This window comes from Microchirus variegatus (assembly GCF_963457635.1).
Source record: "Microchirus variegatus genome assembly, chromosome: 17".
Classification (NCBI taxonomy): Eukaryota; Metazoa; Chordata; class Actinopteri; order Pleuronectiformes; family Soleidae; genus Microchirus; species Microchirus variegatus.
In genome coordinates this window covers 16635067-16663056 of record NC_139818.1, presented here as the reverse complement: position 1 = coordinate 16663056, position 27990 = coordinate 16635067, and the positions used below count along the sequence as shown (strand labels likewise).

The window sequence follows — 27990 nt, the reverse complement described above, 5'->3', positions numbered from 1 at the left end:
CTCCAGACTGGTTGTCACTCCACCCTCCATATTCCTGAGATCAACATCCACCTCTCCAGCCCCCTCCGGCCTGCCGATTTTTACCCCCAGACGTTCCCTCCAGCGTCTTTGCATACTTTGCGGCTTCACACCGAGCTACAAAACACCAGCCTTCGAAGGGGGTCCACTCCTTTTTGGAGAACCCTCTTCCCCCTCCCCGTTAGGGACGGGACCCTGACATGTTTCACTGATCGACCCGTCCCGACCAGCGAATGACAAGTGTGCATCCGAGGGTGGGGCTTGCCTCAGTCTCTCATAATTGGCTGCTGGATGGAATTAAGGTGAATGGAACACATGCCCAAGGAGCAGGACTCTAACCCATCAGAGGGCGAGGAGAAAGGGTGAGTTGAAAATTCATCTTCATATTTTTTGTAGCATTCTAAAGATTACTTTACATTGTCTTACCTGATGTAAACTTATATTATGTAATCAGGTTTTCTGAGGACACACAAAGTCTCCCCTTTATTATCTACATATTTCATATGGTGCTCTCTGTTTTTACAACTCTAGACTAGGTTTTTTTTTGTTTTGTTTTTCCAGACAACTTAAACAACTCTGTTCCTTCCTCTTGTCAAAATTATTTTCCAGAAAACGTAAGGCTTAATACGCCAACATTGGTAGCACTCCTCCCCTTTACCCTTTAATTTCATCAGAAGTCGAGGCAGCCAGGCTGGCCATAACGCAAACAAACACAGCACGCTTTAAGCCCCTTCTCATTAATGAAAACATAATATTAGTGAAATGGGGCCTCACGTGGTGCCGCTGCGAGAGGAAGGGGCCTCTGGAGTACGAGTTATCAGTCAGTATCAGTCTGCTCTGGCTTTGAGAACCAACTTCAGCTCATTTACAAAATGCTGTGATCATTTAGGGGACATTACGCGCTTTTAATTAAAAATAAATGTGTCTGCAAATGCTGCAGATGACTTAAAATGCATTTGAAAGTATAAATATGGAATATAACATCAAGAGTATGTTGTAATCACCATTTTTAGCACAGAAATGACTTCTCAGTGTTCCAATATATTCTGTCTCCACAATTAAACCCACATTTTAGTCATTATGTTCATAGTATTGTTGTATTATTGTGGCTGCCTGGAATGCAGCATCAGATTCCCCCCCTCCACTGTGTCTCCACGTGAATTACAAGCTTGTGTAAAGGAAGTCCACCCGGAGCCTCGATAGATTCCTGGGCTAACATGGACACCTGTCAGTGAGATTAACAGCTCTGTTGCTACGGGACGGGGACAGTCGGTTCAGTCATGGATGTAGGATTGAATGCACTGGGGCCTTTCTCTTTCACTTGACATATTCGGGTTTAAGTGTCCCGTGTATCCTCTGTTCTGACCCCAACACCTGTACACAGCGTTGGCTCCAGTGTTTTGCACCTCAGGGATAATAAAAGGCACAGCACATGAGCATGTTTTGGGGCTTCACACCGTGTGGATATAAGTGGTGTGTTTGGCATGACAGTGGATTTTCTTACATCTGCATGTTGACAACCTGTTGTTTTGAACCGTTTGAAGCACTGCTTGTGTTACCAGTATGCAGATAGAATACAGGACACACAGTTTCTGTCTCTGAACACACACACACACACACAGAGCACTTGAACGGTTCTGTATACTATAAACTTTTGGTTTTACTGTGGGAGAGACGGGGTGCACCAGTCTATTTCAGGGCTAACATGCAGAGATAAAGAACCATTCACACCTAGAACAATTTAGATTCTCTAATCTCCATGTCCTTGTCCGTGGGTGAAGATCACACAAACTCCTCCAAGTTAGTCTTAGGGCAGTCAACTCAAAACAAAACTTTCCACCGACATAAAAAAGCCAAGGTGTGAAAGGGGGATTTGCTTCACTTGCACTAAATTACAGTATCACTTAATACCGGACACCTGCACACTAAATAATCACACTAGAACACAATGATCTGAGGCTGTTTGGCTCATGACTGAGTGCCGTTTTTGCAGTTTGTTTTCACATTCAACAAAGATCCAGATGATAGCAACAAATCAACCTGCTTTTTAGGTTTGTGTGGAGCCTGGAGGAGTTCCCTCCTAAGTTTGATGCTACTTAATACCACTTTTCTTCATAGAACCGGTCATATTTTGTTGTGCTGGATTTGGTTAAAATGTAGGCACGCAGATGCATCAAGAAATGCTTGCACCATAGTGTTGATTGTGGTCGGATTGTATGCTGGGACCTTTGTTGCTAATGTGCTTTCTGCTCTGCGGTCATCTGAGAGCCTCCAGTCAAATGTGTGAGCGCAGATCGCTGTGATCAGATTTCTCAGGCAGCAGTCCTCTTGGTGCTATAAAAGATTATAAAGACATTTGCATATAAATGATATCTCTTTTAATTGCTCAAGGCAATGCTCAGCTGAATTTGATATTTACCACATGTATTAGCTGTTTTGTTCTGCAGTAAACATCAGGAGATGGATGATAATAACACTGCAGTGTTTATGACGGGAACAGCATTAACATTTATCTGCATCCAGAGGAAGGAAGCGCAGTCTTACCCAAGAGACATTCACACATGTAGAGAAGAAAGCCTATTTAACATAAACATGAAACAATTGCATTATTGATCATTTCCACAGCTAAGTACCATATACTATACGTGACCTTCACCATCATTTTGTCTCCTTAACGTCTTGTGACGTAAAGGTCAGGCTCCATGTGGTGTCTTCCTTTACCTCGCTGCTGCTGCTACTGTTGTGCGTTAATCAGATTTTCACCCCTGAATCATTTGGCAGTACAGAATGTCTGTGTTGCCACTGAACTCGACTAACACAAAAAACAGCTTTTCCTCGCCCCCCCCAGACGAGGATGTCCTGTCATGTCCAGGATAAAGGCATTGTTAGTTTATCTTTAGGTTTTTATGACTTGGCACTTGCTTGTCCGGGGATTAGGACTACAACTAAAGACTATTTTGGTAGATCTATTACTGAAACAATTGTCAGCTAATTGGATAATACAAACTCTGTCTATACATATCTATTGCTTGTGGTGTGGTCGTTTTTTTTTATCTTAAAGTTTGGATAGCTGTTTAAAACGGAACCCCCTCCCCAAACACATCCATGACTGTACTGAAGTAGCATTCAAAACACAACAAACGCATGTTGCATTTAAATGTGTAACTTTCAGTACTTTCTGCTAGTTTTATTTCGTTGAAGTGTATTGGAGCATCTGTTAAAACTGCTATGTATAAAATGTTTAATAATAATAATAATAAGTATTATCATAATAATATTGCAAAGTAATTACCAAGTTGTCCAGCGGTGGGAGCTGTGAGCACAGCTCGGCCTGCATTAATGCCCTCTTTGCTCACCAAAGAAGACAAAAATGGAGTTACGTTAAGTTTTCTGTGATACTACGACGGAGTATTAGGGCCACACATGAAGAAAACATTTTTTTTTTTGCCTTAATGAGATTAACAACTTTAAAGTCAACACGTCGAGATTAAACTTGAAATGTCGAGAATAAAGTTGAAATATCATGTCAACTTTAATCTCGACCTTAATTTCAACTTTATTCTCGACATTTCAAGTTTAATGTCGACATGTTGACGTCGTCTTTAATCTCGTATTTTTGAAGTCGACAAAAAACATAAAACTAAAGCATATACAAAGCAGGGTGTTGAAGTGTTTCTAGTTCTATGCCACAGATTCAACTTTAGCTTGTAGTTCTACCTTAGCTAGCAACAAACGGCACCACTAGCTAACGGCGGTGGAGGTCGTCCTGTTTCTGTGTGAACTTGTAGTTATGTCTTTGTGAGGTACAATTTTTTTTACAAACCTATGTATGTGAGAACATTTTGACCTTATTGGGGATATTTTGTCTCAGCCCCACAACTTTAAAGGGCTTTTTCAGGGTTAAGGCCTTGTTTTAGGGTGAGCACTTAGCTGTGATGGTAAAGGCTACGCTAAGGGGCTAGGGAATGGGGATGTCCTCACTATAAAAAACAAGTTAGGGTTAAAAATGACTCCCCTTTTACAGAATAATGGTTAGAGAAGATTAAAATAAATGTAAAATGTATAGCCTTCATCATTAGTTAGAGGGAAACAGCGAGTGGGAGCGTTGAAGGTTTGGCTTAAAACAAGAAGAATGAAATCATGAGTGTGCGTGCATGCTTGTGTTTGTAAGTCAGTGAGTAAGGACTGCGGTCAGTTGCCTCAGTTAATTATTGTTTCTGCATTTGTACAAGAGCCGTCTCCCTGCAGTCATCTCATTAGCACTTTTAACAGCTGTGACATTTTGGAGCCAACGTCTCAGAAAAATGTTGGTTTCGGGGTTAAAAATAAGCATTTATGGATTTCACATGTGAATTACGTCCAGCTAAATGCAGAGAAAATATGACCCTTTGGCCTTTTGTACAGAAAGTATCGAGCTGTACATATTTGAGGATTTAATAACGGTTATATTTGGTTTACAGCGTGCATGTGTGTATTTGGACAGTGGGAGTTGTCTTGCGTTCACATGGAGGCATGCTATATCCTCATCTAAGTCTGTCTGTAATTTACACTGTGGCCAAACACATGGGTAAACAGCGTGTCTATCAGTGAATGTACAGTATGAGACGGGCGTATATACTGGGCAAAAGGCTCTTTTGACACTCTCAGCACTGGGCATCATTCAGACACCGTCATAGATGTAATTGTCTGGACTATTCTGAGTGTCTTTTCTTTATTGTTGTGTCTGTGTCAGCTTCAAAGCAGGTGTTTCTCAGCCCAGTCCTGTGAGTCAGAGTCAGTTCACCCCAAAAAAATATATTATCTCACTTGTGTCTGGTTTCGGAGTTTTATTTGTCCAAGTTTTGAAATAACCATCTAAGAGATTCTGACCTCTGCTCTAATTTAATGTAGGGGACTGGACATTTTATCTGGGTGCTCGGAATAATGAAAAGTGACATTTAGAAAATGTAACATTGCGGACACAGTGTCCCTGTCACATTGGATGATCTGCAGAACTTGCTGTTGGTTTTCTTGGACAGTTTCTTTCAGTAGACTATTAGGTCTACTAGGACCGCACAATTTATGTGCAAAACAATAGTGATCACAATTCGACCACATGTAATAATCAAATCAGAAGACTCTGCCTTTATTTGATTAACACAAAATGTTAGTTAGGTGGTATTAGTTTGGCATAAGACAATGTGTCATCAAGATGAATGATAACAAAAGGCTGTAACGCTATCTTCAGTCTACCGAAGGGCTATTTTGGGTGTAATTCTGTTTAAATGAGCAAATTTGAAGGTTTTAAAGCAGTAATGTAAGTTGTAGTTTCGGACGCTGATATGGTATTTGCTATTAAAGTTATCAAACTGTTTATTTTATGGGTTGAGAATGACTTGCATCCATCCATCAACAGTCACTTATCTGAGATCGGGTCATGGGTGTAGCAGCTCCACAAGACATCACCTGCTTTTTTCCTCGAGATTGCAGTACAGTAGGAGTGTGGCTCCTTCTTTACATTTGCATTTTGCGGATTTCATGAGACACCATGCTTGATTTGGGAGATCCTACCCGTGGCCAATAGAATTGTGTACACCTTTAGGACCACTTAGGACCTCCACCACACTCATGTCAGCTTTAGGTTATTCTAGAGGATAAAAGTCCTACAGCATATGCACATGCCAAAAACATCTATACCCACGAGTGGGTGGAGTTCCCCTCCAAGTTGCTGTTGACAGTGAAGTGAGTTTAAGGACATGCTGTTCTCACTTGGCATTAAATGCTGTCATATAGTATGTTATATTTGCCCTGACAGCTCAGCAATTACCTGTACAGTAGGTCGCACCTCCACAGTCACTGTCAGTGTCACAGGTGGAGAAACTGGCTTTGTTCCAGTCCACGATAAACCTGGCGACACTCGCAGCAGCACGAGAGCATAGGGATGGCTCAATAGCACTTTGTTGTGTCCAACACTGATGCCGGTATCACAGCCCTATACCAATATATCAGCCCGATACAGTTGTTATACTTTGTTTTAAACTACTAAACACACACTTACAACACATTTTGCTGATGCAGAACAAATATTCTGTTCCTATAAAGAAGAAATAAACAGCCCCATAACACGATTTAGTTGAAGTGCCGTCACTGCTTTTATTAGAATTTTTGCAGTCTGTGCTCATTCAAGGCTTTTGGATCATATCCGTTTTAGCATTTTTGTTTTTTTGTGATGCCTGATCCAGTGATTTTTGAGCAGTATTGGATCAATACATGTACTCTAGACTACACCTGAGTGGATCCGCAGGGGTTTGAGGAGAGTGAGAATCCAAAAACGGAATCCATGTTAAAGGGCTGTGTAGCAGCTACAACATGAGCTGCCTCTCTGCTCTGTAAATTTTACAGTCCCACCAGTGCATCTTTAGGTCAGCGCTCTAACTCTCCGTCATGACATCTTTTTGGCTCGTGTCGTCGATTCTTCTGGTCCAAATTTGTTTTGGGCCGCGCGCAACACGTGCTTCGTCGTACAGCATGTGCACATGTTTTTTTTCTGCAGCTATTGGATCATTGTAATCAAACAAAGTCGCTCTCTCACATTTCCACTCAAGTTGTAAATTGTGTTTTTTTTTTGTGTGTGAGCGAAAGTAAGGAAAAGTACTTCATACGTTCTTGCTTGTGCTGGAGTTGGATCGAGTTTCTTAAAAGCACGTGTACGTTTTCGAGATGCGTTCCAATCTGTATTCCATCAGAGCCGGAGCTTTAAAAGCCCTGTGGTATGCTGGCGCAGCACACGGTGTCATGCCCCAACCTGCAAAAACCTTCATTCCATCAAAAAATGCTCAATTATGCATGATGTTTTCATCTACAGGCAGGAGTACTAATATTTTCACCAAATAGCCACATGTTCACTGGCTGTGTGATTCAGTCTGACATCTTGTCAGGCTGTTTGCCTTTTATCATCCAAGTTTGTTTACATGGTGATTTTAAAACCCCTCATGGTGGAAAATAATGAATGTTTAAAGTGCAGCCTCCTTATGAAAATCTAACCAAACATAGAGACTTCGTGTCTGAGTTGTGTATGTGTGCTTTTGTGTTTTGTTTTCAAGAGCCACTTGACACCACCTCTCTCTATGTGTTCACACTGAGTGAGGAAAAGCACTGTAAATGCAGAACTGAATGTGCTGAAATTTGTTTTGTTTTGCGATCGATCTGACCTCAAAGGGTTGGAGCTGCAGCAGCGTACATGAAAACAGAGCGCTGAACACAGCTCAGCTGAAAGAAAACAGAGCTTTATAATATGTGACAGGTTGTCGCTGTGTGACACACTATGCTGGCCCTGTTGAGATGCTGATGTTCAGTAGAGAGAGAGAAAGAGAGAAGCAGGGGAGCTGTAGCTGTCACAGGAGTGATGGAGACCTAAATAAAGAGCATCTGTTTTTATCCCGTTTGCCTATGTACCACTACCTGCTGCTGTCACATATCGCTGACAATTTGATGGCTGTCGCCTCAAGTAGCTGTGCGCCGTGATGGTGATGTCAACTTTGAGTGGCAGTGAAAAAACACCTTATCTGTGTGCTGCTGTGGCTGCTGTTAATATTTGTTGGGGTTGTCTGTTCATGTTCAGAGACTTCAGATACGATTGTCAGTGGATTTCTTTTATTAGATGTAAAAAAGAAAGAAAGAAAACTGAGTGAATGCAGTATAAGTTTATTGTATACTTCACTGTACGTACAGTGACCAAACATTGACATTCTGGGGATTAATTAACAGAAATGTGCTCCCTCCATGTTTGGACGCTCTAACATTTCCTTGGAGAAACAATATTCTAGTTTCAGCAACAGATACAAAAACAAACATAACATTATTTCAAACATCCATCCATCCATTTTCTACCGTTTTAATCCACCACAGGCTGCTGTACCAATTTCAGCTAGCATTGGGCAATAGGCGGTGCTGTACCATCATAAGCAAGGAAAAATAAGAACACGTACTACTCACAGTTGTCATACACAAATGAAAGTCAACGCTAAGTAAAAGCCTGTCTGCCTGAAAAGAACACTCTCTGCGTGTCTTAAAACGGGTACGGGGGGTCATCACGAGTCTGGATGACCTCGAAGAACGAGTCGGGGGACTAAGATATAATGAGATGGGGAAATATAAGGTGGGGCTTGGACATTCTGGACAGTTAGCCAGTCCATCACAGGGCCACATATAGAGACAAACATCCATTCACTCTCACACCTATGGTCAGTTTAGAGTGTCCAATTTACCTCATCCCCATATTGCATGTTTTTGGACTGTGGGAGGAAGCCGTAGAACCCGGAGAAAACCCACGCGCACACATGGGGAGAACATGCAAACTCCATGCTGAAAGGCCCTTGTTCCAACCGGGGGCTTGAACCCGGGTCTTCTTGCTGCAAAAGCAGGAGTGCTAACCACTACGTCAACCGTTTGGTTGTTCATTTCAAACATGATAAGAAGACGAGCAAAAAGGAAGGAGAGAAAAACAAAATCCTTGTGGTCTGAAATGGAGCAGGCAGAAGTAAAAAAAAAAAAAAAAAACTTTTCCGAGGCCTACCCCACTTTACTTTTCGTATATAATGAACGACTCGCATGCAAATGTGAACTATACACTTGGGTGTTGCATCTTAACAGAGTGGGACCGTGTTATATTGATGATGCAAATGTAGTCTGTTCCTTCTCGAGTTTTAGTATTAAAGAGCTCTGGTGTGGGAGGAGAGCTGGAGGCTGTTGGGAGCATCTGAGAGCACAGAGCTGGACTCTAGGGATTCCAAACGCATCCATCCAACACTGATATGGAACACTCACAGACTCTCTCGCCTGTACTTAACTCTCTCCTTCCTCTGTTCTCTTTTCCTGTTTCCATCTGTGCTTTACACACCTTCCACATGTGCTCTTGTGTGTGTTATCTTTACTTGTTATCATTTTTTGATTACATTAAAGTGGCAGACTTTGTGTTTCCTGTTATCGTGGAGCCAACTCCCTAACAATTACACTTGTTTTGGAGGTTTATTTGTATTCTCCACAAAACTTTTTTTTTTTTTTTGTGTTATACTGCTGCTTGGATTCAATTTGTGAACGCCTTAAGGAACAGACGTTTTCCTGCCAAAATGCATTTGGCATTGTTGTAAGGAAAGCTCCCTTCTACTTTCACATAGTGTTTATGATGAAAGCCTTTAGTCTAAATAGTCTCCTTTACCCCTCTGTTACAATTAAGGAACCATACAGGGGGGAAAAAACCTCCCTAATCAAAATTGAATGCCAGATGTCTGGCTGGTAGAACACGGCAGTAGTCAATGTGTTTTGCTTTATCCAGGTAACTTATCTATATACTGCTGTGAGGTATATTCAAATAGATTAACTGTGTCTCTTCTCTTCTCTCTTGTCTATTTCATTCTCTGTCAGGTGGCTCAATGGCCCGAAAAGGAAGAGGAAGAACAGCCAATGTTCAGTGAAGAGTATGACTGGTAAGTAAATGATGGATGATGGTTTTAATGGAGACGCTATCAATAGGTGCAGTGAATTGTGCCAGCCAGGAAACACGGCTTCCACTACGCGATGTAAATGATCTAAATGTGGCGAGGCGTGCATTTTCGGATATCACTTTTCCTAAATCTGCTGCCTCATGTTTTGATTATGTCACCTTCAAAGAGAGAAAGTTAAGCATCTTGGCATCTGTTATCAAAAACGGAAGCGCCTGGAGTGACGGCTCTGAATTCCCCCGGCAAGTAAAGGAAGGAAAGAGAGTAGCGTTGACAGAGATGGAGTGGGAGGTTCGCCAGCGTCAAGCACCGGTGTTGCTTGATTTGGCATTTATAAAACACATCTCCAAAGGCTTGTCCTTCCCTCATGTTTTCCCCCTCAGCAGGCAATGTTGCCTGCCTCTCTGCATCACTACTCGAGTCTTGTACCTTCTTTTGCCTGCCACAGTCCATTTGAAATGTGGGATGTATGAAATGTGTCTGCCTGAGGGGCATGGTTGTCTCAGATTGAATTTCATCCACTGTAATGATGTCAGCATTTTCCCTGTGGGAGAGCGGACCCTCGACCAGACACACCAGATGAGTTGTTTAAAGATGATTTGCTGGTTCAGCTCGGCCTATCACAACAACTATGCCTATATGAAGAATATAATGTTTTATATTGATATAATGTTAACAATAGACATATGATAATGCTGTGCAAATAATACAGTTCCTATTAAATCATGTGGCAAGGAGAGGAAAGAAACGTGCTCTTTCTGGGAGCAGCGAGAAACAGCTGTTTATGGCTCTCAGTGCTCTCTCTCTCTCTCTCTCTCTCTCTCTCTCTCTCTCTCTCTCTCTCTCTCTCTCTCTCTCTCTCTCTCTCTCTCTCTCTCTCTCTCTCTCTCTCTCACAGACTGTCCATTTGCTTTGAATTATGCCTCAAAGTTTTATTTACAACCACAACGAGCGAGCGGACAAAGAAACTGAAGTTTTCTGTCTCTGGTCTCCTCCAGTCTCTGTCAGCGGAGAACCTATGTACAAAAACACTGTAATTCGAATCATGTGCCTTTGAGGCCTCAGCGCTGTCGCTAGTGTTGAGGAGACGCACCAATGAAACTCTAGAGTGCCAAATTAAATCACCACTAATACTGTTACTGCTAAATAATATTATTAAATAATGATAAGGGGAGGAAAAGCCTTGACCTGATCACTCTGACCATCACTGGTCATCAGACTCAAAACTGTGCTGGTGAAACTATAAAGAGGGTTGCCAAAAATGACATAAACACAACGAATACATTCAAATTGGCTGTTTTTTTCTTTAGATATTGAGCAAAGAAAAAACAATATTACTGTATGAATAGGGCTCCAGACTTGACTCGAACGATTTTTGGTCACATGTGGCATAAAATTGGTCACAGTCTAGAGTCTAGAGATGAATTCTCTGGGCCTCGTGAAAATCTGATATTGCGCCTTCCCCGACCTTCAGCCTGCTCTGTTCTGTAGAACAAAGCTGGATGTGGAGCCAGGAAGCAGATGTAGTGGAATCAAAGCAACAAACTCAGTCAGTGGTGAATGATTCAATTGTAGTGTGAAATTAACGGGCGGATTTATTAGTCAACAGGAACGTTATTTGAAAATGTTTTCAAACCTGGAATCGATACAGTTTTTATTGGCAACAGATCAAACGTTTATAATGTAAAAGGCTCGTCACTTATCACCGTATCCTTTCAGCTTTACTCACGACGCAGTCGGCACATAGCAACTGAGACACAAAGGCTGCATCAGTGTTAATGGATGTCATGCAGCCATTTCTTGTGGAGGTCAAAGGTTAATTTATCCAACAACTCATAAAATACTGCATGCAAAAACATTATTTTTCACTTCATCCAATATGTATTTGCTGCTTTTTCTTTGTCTTATATCATAGTTCAGTGAATCTATTTTGGTTTTTAACTTTACTGAGTTTTAACTTCAACTTATATCCTCAGTGTTTACAACCTCACGTGTCATGTCACCACAGCTGATGTCATCTTCGGAACTCGGGAGAAACAATCCGGTTAGAGATTAGTTTCACGTTTCCTTTAATCTGCACACTTCGATGTAAAAGAAGCGGCTGATCTTACACTGGAACAGTTTGTGGAGAGAAAATATTTATCTTGCCTATAAGCCACACTACTGAAATCCACTTTCCTTCTGTGGGTTTGTTGGTGGAGGTACTGCAGGGCTTGTCATGGGAGGGACGGGCCGGGGCAGAGCCAAAAAGCTGCAGCAGTATTGATTTTTGGGCTTGGCTTCCACACACAGCCGCAGCAGACTGGCGTGAGGATCCGGTTGCTGCTACTGCATGCTTTGCCAACACACTGGAGATGACATTTTTTCCCTATAAGCTCTTTCTTTGTTGCCCCCTATTATCTTTCATTTGGCATTTTTTTCCTCTTCTACTCACTTTTAGTCTCCTGTAGTTTATTTTCATTTTCTGGCCACGGTTGTTTTTCTTCCCCACTCAGGAGGAGTGAGTCTGAATCTCTTCTTATATTCTTCTCCATGTTATAGTGAAGTTTAACAGCTTTTAAAATTATAATAATTATTATTGAAGTGATTCTAAAACCCAGCTCTATTGTCATAGTTAATAATTAGTGTGGTGAAAAGTCATTTATGCCCATTTAAGGCTCCTCTCCCTCTCTTTCCCACCACTGTACCATCTCCTTCCTCCCCCTCTTTCATCGCTGTATATTGTACGAGGTGACTGGAAATCTGCTATTTCCTGTGTATCTCTGCTCACGCTGTCGGTCTCACTGGTCTTGCAGGCCGTATGGAAAAAGAACATAATGTCCTTTTCCCCTTAGTTATAATGGAGGGAAGATTACAGGGAGAAGAAGAAGAATATTCCAGAGGGAAAACAATGTAAATACATTTGGCTTAATTATGGCTGGAGTCTATAAAAAGACACGCATTTCTGTTTGACACTAATGTCCCATTTCCAGTGGCCAATAAACTTGTTATATCCCAGACTCGGCTTTGATTGGCATGAGAGGGAACACGAGCTTTAGGGAATATGCAAATTTCCTCATCTGCTTCTATCCACCTTATGATACCTTTGCGTGAATTATGAGCACGACCTCAGGTGCGTCATGTCGCTGAAGCAGAACCGGCTTTTTCCATGTGGATAGAAGAGCGTGACATTTAACATGTGGGAACATTGCCTGTTACACCTCAAAAGGCATGTTATGATCATTCACTGCCTTCGTCTACACAGTAACACTTAGGATAAGGTGCAATCAAGATTTAATATATGTATATATACATGTATATGTATATGTATATGTATATATATATGTATACATGTATATATATAGGTGTATACATGTGTATATAGGTGTATACATGTGTATATATATGTATACATGTATATATATATATGTGTGTATATATATATGTATACATGTATACATGTGTGTGTGTGTATATATATATACGTGTATATAAATATATATACGTGTATATATATGTATACATATATATGTATATATACGTGTATATATACCTATCTATACGTGTGTATATACACACGTGTACATATATACATACCTATATTCATATAGGTATATATGTACATATGTACGTATATATACTTTATTGCACTGAGGTTATGTGTATTACATTTCAGCGATGAGAGAGTTCAGGGAGTTTAACACTGCTTTAAAGTGTGTAACCATGGCAATGTGATGCAACAGTGTCTGCATTCATGCACACGAATCTCCCCAAAATGACTCTAAACACTGTAGTATGTATATGCCATGACTGCATGTGGTGCTGTAACGCGAGAAATATAAAAAACGGAGAGACTGATACTTCTTAATACTATACTATATGATATTTCTACCATTTTGGTAGCCCTCTGCTTTTCAACACCATCAAGGAGAGCAGAGCCGCTGCTGTCGACATACTGGTCCTGCATGGCCCCAGAGCCGCTGTGTGGATGTGGAAGAATTTACAGGATTTGTTGTGTTGAAGAAGCCATTTGCCTTTTTATAGGGTGCCCTGTGGAATTTAATTGTAAACAAACTAAAGCTATGTTTACATTTTCACCAGAAACAAATTATCCTTGAGGGCCCGCTGCTGAATGCTATTTCCACCTCGTGAAGCATTTTCACTACTACGCTTGTGGCCACGCTCAGCTTTTCCTGTCAGAACGTCAACAGAACAGAAGCTAGTTTTGTTGACTAAACCCAACCAAAGTTGCTGCTGGAAACTAATAATAGAAGTTAAGACAGTGACAATGATGAGTCGACAAAAGAAAAGGGAAAGGATTTAAATCTCACTCTCCCAGTGTAAGTGTATCCACCACAAATTGCTCCTCAGTCAGACTTTGCTGCTCTTCATACTACCTCACCCGACTTCCTGTACGCTCTGTGCCAGGAAAGCTTTCTTCCTTGAAGGCAAACGTCTCCTGTTGTGTTGTTTGTCCATTCAGAACGCAAGATTCTTACGTCAGAGCTCTCGCATTATTGTTAGTCATGTGGAAGCTTTTTTTTGTTTCTTGGCCCACGAAAATAAATGTAATCATGTCGGACATCTGAGACTGACCAGAGAGTGTTTTTTATTCATCACTTGGAAACCTAGAAAGAAAAGTTAACTTGAATCAAGTTAAGTCATGATTCAAGATGTTAATGTGTTTTTCATCAAACAGAGGTGGAACTGTGTTGTGAGGTTTTTTCCATAGTTTGGGTAAATAAGCAGAGGGGGCTCTGGGTCCAATCGTGTGCTAGTTGGAATCACATGTCGGGGTGTAATGTTGGAGAACACTGGCGAGACCCAGCGGTCCTCTGTGGTAAAGGAAATGCGAGTGGAAACTGATATAGTATCACGATTGTGAATGATGCTACGGATGCTTCACTATTTTGAGCAACGCAATAAATTGAAATGTCTTTATGTGTTGTTGTCTCTAATTTAGGGTATATACCCAGCTACCTCGAAAAGGATGAGCCATGTGTGGTGTGTGGCGACAAGGCCACAGGTTACCACTACCGCTGCATTACATGCGAGGGCTGCAAGGTATGAAACCAACCTTTTCCTTTATTTTTCTCCTAATTATTTCAAAATATATACACTTTTACATCTTTATTTTTAAAGTGTCCTCTCCAGCACAAAGACCTTTTACAGACCAAACAAGTATTTGATTAATCGAGAAAACCATAGACAGATTATTCGATTATGAAAATAACCGATAGTTGCAGCCTTAGTATAAATAACCCACATAAGAATCTCTCTGTGTGTACATTTACTGGTCACTTCTTCAGGTACTATTTATATGCATAAATAATGCATATAGCTTATTTATTATTGTGCTACAACATTGTTTTAATTAGCTAGTTAATTAGTTAGTTAATTAGCTAATTAGTTAGCTACATAATTCGAAAGGTCATGGATTTGGATGAAATTTTCAGGAAATGACCGCAATGGGACCTGGAACAATTGATTACATGGTGTATTGACAGGGTGTATTTAGAAGGCACTGAGCTGCCTTGGCGGAGGTCTGCGCTCTCCGAGTGCTTTTCTAGTTATTTATTGTGTTAATTTAAACTGTTTCTTATGCACAAAAGGAGTTGCACTCTAATTACAATGCCAATAAAGGCTATTTTTCTTTTTCTCTTACTATTTTATGTGTACTTAATTAAGTATCTGCTTTAAGGTTTGTTGAGTTACTGTTACATCTTTATCATTTAGAACCATTCTACCATATTTTCACCTTTTTTTTGGACCATTCTCAGTAAACCTGAGAGAGGGCTGCACAAGTAGATCAGCAGTTACTGACATAATCAGAGCAGTAACTGTGTCACATTCAAAGTCACTTAAATCGCCTTTCTTCCACATTCTGATGCTCGCTTTTCTTAAGTTGCTGCCACGTGATTGGCTGATTAACATGCGGTCGAACGGATTAACCCTAATAAAGTGGCTGGTGAGTGCAGACACAAGCGTATATATATATATGTGCGTGTGTGTGTGTGAGAAAACTTGTTATGAACCCTCTGAGGTCAGCTGCTTCCACACAGTCACATGTCTGGCACACAAACAGCTACTTCAAAGTGAACACACACACACACATATACATACCTATATCACAGGCACGGTATGTACAGCTGAAGAAAGATGATCTGTGGAACCTGTTAGTCTGTCCCCATCAGCTCTAAACCGTACATCACATGTCAGTCAGGTGTGGGATCAATCCGCCTCTGTTCCCTCTGTTTGTTCATCAATGACACGATATCTAAAGCACCACTTATGGGACTGGGATTAAACGCAGCGAGCAAAGGGTATGTGTGTGCATGTGTGATTGATTGAGGAGTTTATTTTTGTCGGTATTACAGTTGAGCAGACACACGGACGTCTTCGTTTATCACTAAATAACTGTATAAATACAATATCCAGGCTTTATTTCATGGCTACAGATGAATTTCGAATGTTCTTGTTTTTCACTCGCCCACAATTCCAGAAGTCACAGAGATAATCCCTCTCTTGCTTTACCCCGTCGTGCCCTTCCACCCCTTAAAAGTGCAAAATATTCTTTGCATAATGTCCTTTACTGTCTTTCGCAGCCTGTAGCGTCCAATCAACCATGTCTCCCTTCCTCTGTCTGCCTGCAGGGTTTTTTCCGCAGGACCATACAAAAGAACCTCCACCCCGCCTACTCCTGTAAGTATGACTGCTGCTGCATCATCGACAAGATCACCCGCAACCAGTGCCAGCTATGCCGCTTCAAGAAGTGTATTGCAGTGGGCATGGCGATGGACTGTGAGTGTTACACTTTTAATCACTCTACTCACAATGGGAATATACAATAATACACCTTGGAGATTAATGTTTTCGGAAAAGTTGTTGTTCATGTTAAGAATTACACAGCTTATATTGTTTTTGTTACCCTGGACTCACATGTACGTCAACTGAAACACTTTTCATTCTCTCTGACTGGAGCAATATAGCGTTGCTGAACTGCATCGTGGGTCTGTTGCTCTGCTTTGCATGTGCGGAAGATTTGAGATATGTTTGGAACGCTTGGAAATCAAATAAAAAGTTCAAACCTTGGACGTTGTCGTCAAAGTGCACCCCAACAATACCAGATGCATAGTGTCATGACAGATACAGCTCTGTAATAGCTGCTTTAAGTACCGAGCATCAGACCTGGCTACCTTCAGGCTTTGGCGTGACACGTGCATGTGAGTCCAGCATTAGGCAAATTGTGAGGAGAATAAATTAGAATGGAAAGTAGACGGAAAAGATGGTGCAGTCTTCATATAGAGCATTTGTACAGAAACATATATACAAGCTGTGGTTTAAGGTAACAGAAAAGCTAATTGCATACCCCCTTTTTTCCCCCCCCTCTTCCCTCTCCCAGTGGTGCTCGACGAATCGAAGCGGGTCGCTAAACGGCGCCTGATTGAGCAGAACAGGGAGAAACGCAAAAAGGAGGAAATGGTGAAAACCCTCCAGAACCGTCCAGAGCCCACGGGGGCCGAGTGGGAGCTGATCCGTCATGTCACGGAGGCCCATCGACACACCAACGCTCAGGGTGCACAGTGGAAACAGAAGCGAAAATTCCTGGTAAGACATGGCAAAAAAAACAAAAAAAAAAAACAATTACAGCACTGTGTTACTATTAAAGCCAGAGATATGGAAGGCACATCTGCTTTTGATATTGCACGTTATTTTCTATTCTTTCTCTGTGGGAAAAAGAGCACCCAAAATGCACCATGTCCAGAGAGAAAAAGTACTTCTTTTTGTTTCCACAAGCACATATTTAATATTCAATAAACAGGCAATTTAAATTTATCACTTCTCAGGTTTTATTTTTCTATTGGATATGATAACACTGCTCCCAGTAGAGTAATTGTAAGATCTGGAAACATCGGCACAACAGAAGTCTGGCAGAACAAGAGATGAGCAGACGAGCCAACGGTTTATCCCATTGTTTCTGTATCTGAAGCAACCTTTTAATGGAAGTCAACATGAAAGCGAGCGCATCTCGAGTGTCACGTTTAATCTCTCCTACAAGGAAAGTGTGAACAATAATAAGTATGTGATCAAACTATGGCCACGACTATGGAAACATTTTGTTTGCCTTACACAACATGATGTTGTGACATGAGGTGTCTCATAAGAACAGCAGTGAATTATATTATTAATATGTTTTCATTACATTCAGGTTTTTCATACAGATACTGACTTTTTGAACCATTATTTTCACTTCATTACATATGAACCCTCTATGAACAAGACTTTTTGTATTTGGACATGATCATTTTTTAGATAAAACACTCAACTATGATCTGCCCAATTTGTAATTTCACACCTCAAACTGCTGCTGCACAGTTTGTTCCATATCACAACTTCATTACAAACTCAAGTACTGTGTTCTCTCACACAAGCATGATGGGGGTTTTGTTTTATGAGTCTTATTCCTCACATGACTCACTGTCAAAGTAGTTTTTTTTTTTTTTTTACAACTCTATAATTCCTTGCTGTTTTTCCCGCAGTGTTCTCAAGCATTTTGGAGTTTTAGTCATCCTAATCCTTCTGGGCTCTTAACCAGACCTAATTCCCTTCATAGTTTTCATTCACACCCCAAGTCTTTTCCTTTTTCCCTTTAATCTCTTTCCCCCGTCCATACTCCTGTGTTTCCTTTCTCACTATTCCTCAGTGGCTAACCTTACTTTACTCCCCCCCCCCTCCCTCTGTTTTCTTTGAGCTTCCTGCTTTATCTCTGCCAAGGCAAATCCTCCCGTCATCTGCAAGTTGGCAGGGATGTTGGCAGGCATAGTCTCTTTTCTCACACACACAAACGCTGACACACATTTTGACAAGTTTGTCCATGCTTTGTTAACAGTAGCAGCATGCATCAAGTGTTTATGTCTGCCTCTCCACACACACACACACACACACACCTCTTTTATAACTCTACCGCCATCCTCCCCTGCCAGGCTAAGGAACCTCTGCTATAATAGGATGTGTGCACCACACTATACTAGGACTAATTTCTTTTAACATACTGTGTTATGACGCTGGGCAACGCGGGATATAAACACCACTTTAGTTAGAGAGATCTGAGCTCATTTAAATCTAACTTTTACAGTATACAGTGATACCTAAAATGCAGAAGTGTATCTGTTGTAATCAACATGAATATTTATTTATCTATTACAGGTCGAAGAAAACTCGGACAAACAGACTCAGGGAAAGCTTCTTTCCTAGAGCTATCACCACATTTACACACGCAAAATAAGACCCACGCATTACCTGATACTTCACCATTATGCCATTAATCTGTTGCATTACTATGTGCAATATCTTCCGTTTATCATGTGCAATATAGAGTAATTAATATTTATATTTATCATAATTATTAATACCACAGAAATGCATCCACACCTCTTCATTCTCATCTTTTTGTATGCATACAGCTTATTTATTCTTGTACTTTTAATTGTCTTTAAATAGTTTTTTTTAATTTAATTTGATTGAATTTTTTTTTATTTAAACTGTTTTTTATGCCCCTAAGGAGTTGCAATCTAACTTCGTTGTATGCAATACAATGACAACAAAGGCTGTTCTTATTCTTCTTAGAGTTACCTCTTGGAAAAGGCTGACCTACTCAAAACAATACGAGGTGTCACAGAAATGTCAGTGCACACATTTGCTCGTCGTGATTTATTTTGTGACTTTAAAAAAAATGTGGGTCCACATATGAAGGGGTTTTCGCAGCAGCAGTGGAACCAGAGGACCACGGCCAAATTCAAGAACTATGAGAAATAAGGGGTGTTCATGTGAAGAGGAGGGGGTGTTGAAAGCATTTGTAGTTTGTAGTGATGGCAAGTATTGAAGAGAGAGTTGCTAGGCAACAAGGAGGATGTGGCAATGTGATGGGGAAGTGGGCCATGTGGGAATTATGGAGATGAGGAGGTGTAAAGCTTTATAACGGGGAAGAAGTCCCTGAAGTGACACAACGTAGGATTTGCTCTCTGGGTCCCCCTACAGTTGGTGAACGATATTAATTCATGACAAGCAACGATACTTCTTTGTTATAGCATTTTATTCAAATACGATTACACTGTTTTATTATCTCTTTGATAACAGTGTATCTCTTTAAATGATCATGTGATGCATGAAGTTCCATATCATAGGAGTACAGGTGATGCAGACCTGCTCAGGCTTTGACAGCGGTGCCATCCAAATAACTTGGGAGACTTTATTTGAAGGTTGAAATCCTTCATTGTGTTGCTTTACAAAAGCAACATAATATAGTACACATATCCTATTATAGCAGAGGTTCCTTAACCTGGCAGGGGAGGGTGGGTGGATGGGGGTAGAGTTATAAAAGAGGTGTATGGAGAGGTAGAATCTCTTCTTTCTTTATAATGCAAGTATATTTTGTCAAATCCCCATATGTGTATTAATCAGGAGCTTCATCAGGAACATGTAGGATGAAGCCTGAAGCGTTCCCAATTTGGTCTACATATACAGTACTATGCAAAAGTATTGGTCCAACATTCGATTTGTTGTTTTAGCAATGCTATACCACACTCAATCACTTTATTGGAACTGAACAAAACATATGGAAAACTTGTTTTTGCAGTTCGTTCATTCATTATCTACCGCTTTTTCCTCCCGTGAGGATCGAGGATGGCTGGTGGAGCTAATCCCAACTGACATAAAAATATATATATATATTATTTTTTTTAAAGCTTCTACAGATTAAAGTGTCAGGTATTTAGTGCTTGACACACACATGTTTTATGAGTTAAACTCATTGACAGCTTCTTAATATATAAGACCAACTCTCAGTCACGTAATTCCAATCCAAATGCCAATGATCACAGGAGTTGACTGACATGGGTGCCACAAGACTTATTGCACAGCAGTGTAGATGTAAAGCAGGTTCACAGTCATATTTCCAGTCTCCACGGCTCAGAAAGCAGAAATACCTGCAGAAAGAACCAGGAGACGGGAGCAAAAACAGAAGAAAGTTTAGAATAATATGGAAAAACATTTATTATTTGGGTGTAACTGGTTTCGTACAGACGTGTCGGACTGTAGTAGCAGCTGCAAAGTCTGAAATAATAACCCAAGAAGGTGCTTGATAAAAGTCAAGACCTAAAGATTTGAAGGCATCAAAGGCCTCAGCAGTCTAATGTCAGTAGATATAGTTTCTAACAAGAGAAAGTGAGGTCAATAGTTGTATAATATTTTTTTTAATTTTGAGACAGACTGGAGCCCTGCTTTCGGAGAGCGCAGAGCACATGATGGGATATGGGGCTTTAAGGAGATCAGACAGGTATGAGGGGGCAAGCTCATCTGATATTTTATCATTTAAAGGACATTAAAGTTTTGATCTAACATAGATTGGGGAGCCAATGAAGGGAATGTGGTCAGATTGTGGGGGATTTGGTTCAAATTCATGCTATTGCCAGAAAATAATAAACATAGATTATACAGTAAAGGCTCAATTAATTGATCTAAGAACCCACAATGGACAGAAGAGTCTGGATTATAACCATGTTACACAGGTTTGCTGATGTCGCTTGTATTAAAGCAGAACAAGGGACATAAACATGACATAAACAACATTGTGCTCTTGTGTCTGCATGTGTGTGAACAAATTGAAGAGGACATTAAGAGCTAAGGGCTTGTGTTCTTGAAACAAGAAGGTCTGTGTAGCCACGGCAAAAACAAAAAATGCCTTAGACGATGAATTAGAGGCTCGCCGATGCTATAAAGAATACATTTTCTTATCACCCTCACTATCTCTTTAGTAAAGGTCAATCTGTGCTTTTGCGCTCCAAGTCTTTTATTGAGTTTTCCAGGCCAAGTGAAGCATAAACCCCTAACTGGCAGCTTTTCAAATCACACAAGTCTCTGATATTCAGCAGGTCATAAACTTAATCTACAGCCATTTGAAAACTAACCTGAAAAGACCAAAGGTCTGCTCTTCAGATATTGAATTATTCTCAATCCCGACAATTAGAAACAGACCGCGATCATGAGAACACAACAAGAACTCGGGCAATCAGTCGCACGTATACAAAACAACATTTGTGACCTACATACCAAAAGATCCACTTTCACGAAGCATGTGTTTCAATGTACAGTGTAGTAAACCTTATTTTGTCTTCCCGTATGTACTAGATGAGAGTCTTCAGCTTGCATGGAGAGTATCGGCATTTATTTTGACCATCAATTATTGCTAAAGTATGACATTTTAATATAACAAGACATAGAAACGGCTAATGCGAAGCAGCTTCTTGCTGACAGGACAGCATAAATCAAAATAGAAAAAAAATAAGCTCATTAATTCAAATGTATGATAGGCTACATATCCAGTTACAGGTCAGTGCATCTGAAACGTATATATGGACCTTCTTTGTCTTCTTCAGCTCCAATCTAGCTGAAAAAAGTCATAATTTGAACTGTTGAGCAGTTAAATGTTGTTTTCCATTTCTCTTCTCGGTGTAGCTGATACCTAATTCACCAAGTGCATCAACAAAGACATCATCAACTCTCCAGCTCTTCTGATTTAGCCCAATGTTTCCCAAGATTTCGACCGTGTTGTGAATAAACGTGAGCCCTTCCAATGACACGTTTGTCCATTAGAAAGAGAAAATGAAGCTCTACGCTGATGATATACAAAAGATTATATATGATATAAACGTGTGCGTCATCTGTGAAGGTGTCAAAGCTCCTGATTGTAAAAAAATATATAGGTAAAGCATGGTTAAAGGAAAAAGCTGCAGCCCCAACTGTTTTTTTTTGTCTCGCATATAAAAATTTTCTTAAACAATGTGTAACGTGCGTGGTATGTTGCTACACACATGGTTTTTGTTTCACCAGGTGCAGCAGTGTCTGTTATTGAGATTCGGTCCGGCCACCGCCGCCCCGCCACAGCTACAATGAAGTGATGCAATTTCAAAAATTGTGTTTAAAGAAAAATTCAAAGAGCAACATCTGTTTCCAGCTCCGGTGTTTCCGCTAATGTAGACACATCACCAGACAGTTTTCTTTCAAACTACTTAGTGCCGAAGAAACGGGTCCTTATGAAAACACGTGCTGACAATAAGGTCGATGGATTACTGGAAAGAGAGGCTGGTTTCTCTAAAACTAAAGCCGTTTTCAGCTCTGTCAGTACCTCTGTTGCTTTGGGTTCTTGAGATCTTGGCTAGTTTAGCGGTCTTCTTGGCTGCGTGGCCACTGGAGGTGAGAAGTGAGAATAATGTGTTCACAACTCCACGTTTGCTGCTGTCGTCTGTGTCGGTATCGGCCGATGAGGCAGAGCTGAACTTGTGGCCTTTGTCTCAGAGTATTCGAGGAATTCAGCATCTTTCTGTCTCGTGCCACTGACCTCCACCAGTGAAACCAATGCTTTGTTTTGGCTCTCGTATGACAAGAGTTGCAATCCGTCGGAGTTATTATTACAATTATTAACATTTTCCGTAATTACTCAGTTCTTGGCTGCGCAGCAAAAAAAGCGAGCTCTTTTCCTCCCAGATTATGATTCCTTGTGGACTTGATTATTCCTTTACTCATCCCATTGATTGTCGAAGCTCACCCTGAAGAGATGTCTCAGCCCTGACACGCGCTTTATTTGGATGAATGTGGAAAGTTTTAAACCAAAACACACAAACATATATATTTATATAAATGTATTGATTTTTAGTTCCCTAATGCAGTTCTGCACTAAGTAAGCATTATCTGTCTGGTGACATGTCCCTCTGCTAACACAATCTTCCGGCGTTATCGGATAAATTGGTTTTAATTTGTCTCCCAAGGCAAGTGAGCGTTCTGCAAAAGGCAGCAGAAAGGAAATAAACTCGTTTAAAATCTACACTGTTTCCTCTACTTTATTTTACTCTGAGCCCCACACACAACTCTTATCGATTCTTCTCTAATCTTATTTTATTCTTTTAAACTCTCTTGTCTTCTAAGGACGTACCCATTCCCTGCTATATTTACTTGTGTGCTAAAGTGCTCAAGTTTGATCTTTCCTTTATTCACACCCGCTTAAACGCAGCCTTTCGCGAGAGCAGTGATGTAACCAACTTTGGGTTATTGGGTCAATACTGCAGAAGTGTATCGACATTAAAGAGGCAAGTAGTAAACGGATATAGACGAGAACAAAGCAGTGGTTTCACATAATGGAAGAGCAGCACAGTCTTAAACTGACAACATTGCACTAATTCTGTCTGGTTTGCGATGTAGTTGCATCAGTGCTGGTGCAGAATGGTCTGCATCCATTATCATTCTGCTCTGGCTGGCTTGTTTTACTTTAAGTTAAAGTTGTTGGATGCAGCAAAGGTGCCTCAGCAAAAATAGTGTGAATTTTGGTGGAATGTTTGCACTTGGATTGGTGACAATTGTCCTTGAAATGCCACACAAAACAGTAAAAGATGTTGTTTCCTGTAGGAAAGAGGATTTTGAAAATGCTAACGGGCCAGGATTTGCTGTATCACTATGTAATTTTTTCAGCTATGCTTTAATCAGCCAACCCATGTGTGTCTATGCAGCCGGACAAAATTGGCCAGTCCCCGGTTACCCCCACATCGGATGGAGACAAGGTGGACCTGGAGGCCTTCAGCGAGTTCACCAAGATCATCACTCCTGCCATCACTCGTGTCGTCGACTTTGCCAAAAAACTGCCCATGTTCTCTGAGGTGAGTGGTGGTGGCTCGAGGAACTCCTGCCGGCCCTTTGCCTTGCCTTTATCGTCACTATGTAATTCTGTTATTCGCCTCCCTGCTGTTTCTAATGACACCTTGTCTGATTGGACAATTATCCGTGTTCCCGAGTTGCCGTGTTTTTCAGTGCTTGTGGGCGTGTGGAGGAGGTCTGCTGTGTGATACATTTACAGAGAGGAAAAAGTTGTAGCTCTAATCCACTGTTGTGTTTGAGAATATGAACGACAGATGCTTATTTGAAAGTGAAATTAAAAGATTCTTGCAAAAACAGTTCAACTACAGTTCAAATCAGTGTGTAAACTACTATGTAATTAATTCCTTCTTCTGCTGCTGGATATTGGAGTTAATATTCTGCATGCTCAAACGGACAATTAGCCTTTCGCGCCTAATGTGTTATCTTTTATTCACAATCTAATAAATTACATTATGACAGAATCCTTACTTAACCGACTTGCATTCTCTTTCTGTTTATGCCACCGCGGAGAATTACTGATAAGAATGCACAGAAACAAAGCAAGCACTCACAAAGCCACTAAAACTGAATCTATTATTTCCTCCAAATTGGTGTAGCAGTAATTGCATTAAAAAGCATTTAAGCATGCCCGCTAGCTACACATTTACAAGTTGAATAAAGCCAGTGAATGCCAATTAATTATTAGCGGTAAATAGCGACGAGAATAAAAAGGAAACATGCTCATATTGAAGTGAGATTAAACTCCGAGTCAATCAAGTCAAAGCAGATTTGTTAACACCAGGGTGCACTTGTTCAAATCTTTGTCGGTGGAAAAGGAACCCATTTTCATGTCTTCTCCTGCTTTACTGCATCTGCACTGTCCTTTTCTGATCCCACTTTTCTTTACTTAGTCCATCTTTAAACAATAATTCTGTTTGATTACCACTTGGGCGCTCACCAAAAAGATGGCTTAGATTTGGGGGGATATGGAAATGAAGATAGGACGTGCACTGTCAGGCCATCAGTCACATGCGTTTTAATAAACTGGAATCATCACCGGAGGTCAGATGTCAAGCGTCCGCTGAGGCTGATGAATCCTCGTCCGTAATGGCTGGAAATTGTTTTTACACTTTTCCGTTTGATGCATTTTCAGTTTCCTGGAAATGTTTACTGTGCTGTTTGGTGGACTCCAAAACAAGCAAGACAAGATCTAAAACTACTTTCTGTAGAATTGAATGCACCACTTTTATGTTCCCAGATGGACTCGCAATGTTTCAGTGTTTAATGTGAGACATCCATCAACTAAATCCTCAAGTAAAGTCAAGTGAAACAGTGGCAAAAGTTCAACGCGCAGATGAATTCTCTTTTCTATCTTGTTTTTTTTTTTTTGTCCATAGCTAAGCACAACGGCGTTTGTAGTTTGTCTCTTCATAATTAAGGGTTTAATCTTGTTTTGTCTGCTTGGCAAAATAATTTTTGCTGTGAAAGCATGAGGCTGTAATAAACACAGAGTATTTGTAAAGTTTTAACGATGGCAGGCCAGAATAGGTCCAATATTTGTTTTCTACTCATTTAAAGTTTAAACAGAGTTGTAACCTCTTGACGCTTGTATTTTACTGTTTTATTTGCATCTTTTGTTTTATTTCCAAGTTAAAACAGGGTTTTTACTTTCCTACCTTTTGTCTTTAGCCTTTTCCACCCTGTGTTGTCGTTTATTGTTGTATTTGCATCTCTTTTCTTTTTAAATGTTATTTTCCTTTTATTGTGAAGCATTTTGAGCTGCAATCCTTGTATGGAGTGTGCTATAAAAATAAAGTGTATTATTATTGTTGTTATTAAGATGATCAAGGCATCTCCCAAAAAGCAAAAGCTAATTCTCTTTTTTTTAAACTGATGGTACAATAAAAGTATTGCTAATTATGCTAAGCTCTTTGCATAGCTTTGAAAAGGCAAAGAAATGTGTAATTACAGTGTTATTTCCTGTATTAAAGGTTTGTATTTCAGCGTAATTAATCATTCTCGGTGTTGTTGAATAACTTTTCCCCAAACTGTCTCTGTTCACCAGCTGCCTTGTGAAGACCAGATCATCCTGTTGAAGGGCTGCTGCATGGAGATCATGTCACTGCGAGCTGCCATCCGCTACGACCCCGAGAGCGAGACGCTCACGCTGAGCGGCGAGATGGCCGTGAAGCGCGAGCAGCTGAAGAACGGCGGCTTGGGCGTGGTGTCGGACGCCATCTTCGATTTGGGAAAGAGCCTGGCGCAGTTCAACCTAGATGACACGGAGGTGGCGCTGTTGCAGGCCGTGCTGCTGATGAGCTCAGGTTTGGTGACTCCGTCGGGCTTCTTTTCTAAAAGTTGACTCTCCCGCATTGACTGTTTCTGACACTGGTTGTGCAGCAGAGTGAGCTTCATGTAAATGTAAATGTAAATGTAAATTTCACTCTCTGTGCCCTTGGAGACGCGGCTCCCTGACAGTCGTTATTTCTACTCATTTTCCACTGCTATACACATCACATTAACTGTGGAATCTATTGTGAGCCAAACTGTAGTAACGGCCCAAGGATACAAGTGCAAATACGTATTCAGCAGTAGGAAAAATCTGTGCATGATTAAAAAGCCCTAACTCATAGAAGGTTTGCTTAAAATTCTCACACAGCAGACAGAGAATCGAGGATAACAGCATGTTACAAAGTGTGCCCGTGGTTTTGAATAATTCCATGCAAATAGAGGATGTGTTTAATCCCGGTCCTCACAGTAGAAGCAGTGTAATAATAATAATAATAATAATAACAATAATAATAATAATAATAATAATTCTGAGCGAAAACACGCAGACTGCTGAACTTTGAGGGGACAGAGCGGAGTGCAAATGAGCTGTGAAATTCCTCTAATTCTAAGCCACGCTGAACCAGTATATTTCAATGGACGTGATAAAATATTTGTCATGTAAGCATGGATGGAGATTGCTTCTTTTATGAAAATAACCGTAAAGATCCAGATAAAATGCTGTTTTGGAGCCAATACTCAATACTTTCATTTTTCTAATGTTTTAATTGAAAACGGCATTATTGTATTTATTTTATTTGCGTATTTATTTGATAGGGAGAATGCTCATTAATCAACAACAACCAGCATACCTGTGTACTGCATATGTGTGCCTCTGTTTTTAAAGTTTAGCGTTACTTTATAGACTCATTTAAACAATGACATGACTTCACGCGCGTCTTTTTCCGGTCAGTCGTCATTGAAACGCGCCATGCTTTAACGTTGACCCTGTTAGCATCGTTAATGTGCCCAGCACTAGTTTTCATACCTTTTGCACTTCCTGTTCCTGTTCCTGAGCTCCACTCACCCAATCCTCTCCCTCTCCACAGACCGCTCTGGCCTGACCTGTGTGGACAAGATCGAGAATTGCCAGGAGCTCTACCTGCTGGCGTTTGAGCACTACATCAACTACCGCAAGCACAACATTCCCCACTTCTGGCCCAAGCTCCTGATGAAGGTGACAGACCTGCGCATGATCGGGGCGTGCCATGCCAGCCGCTTCCTTCACATGAAGGTGGAGTGTCCCAACGAACTCTTCCCTCCGCTCTTCCTGGAGGTCTTCGAGGACCAGGAGGTGTGAAACGCATCCGCGACCATGCGCGTGGAAGAGGAAGCTGGGGCAAAAACCGGTAGATGGGGAAGGGCCATCGTTTTTTTTTGGTAGGGGAAGGATGGAGGGAGAGAGCCCTCTCTGCAGGAATCTGCTTTTCTCCACCGTCACATTTACCGCATGTGATTTAAGAAAAAAAAAAAAAACTGGAAACAATAATAGCAAAAACAACAC

The 27990-nt window shown here is 40.8% G+C and overlaps 1 protein-coding gene across 1 annotated transcript; it reads left to right on the top strand.

Annotated features, from left to right (window-relative positions):
• Nucleotides 1-251: 251 nt before the first annotated feature.
• LOC310938743 (thyroid hormone receptor alpha-B) lies at nucleotides 252-27786 on the top strand (the record flags this gene model as incomplete). Its single annotated transcript, XM_083903325.1, has 8 exons — nucleotides 252-380; nucleotides 9421-9482; nucleotides 14440-14540; nucleotides 16130-16277; nucleotides 16879-17084; nucleotides 24035-24181; nucleotides 26224-26482; nucleotides 27536-27786. The coding sequence occupies exons 1-8, from the start codon at nucleotides 325-327 to the stop codon at nucleotides 27784-27786; spliced, it is 1230 nt and encodes a 409-aa protein (XP_083759451.1). The 5' UTR covers nucleotides 252-324.
• Nucleotides 27787-27990: the final 204 nt, after the last annotated feature.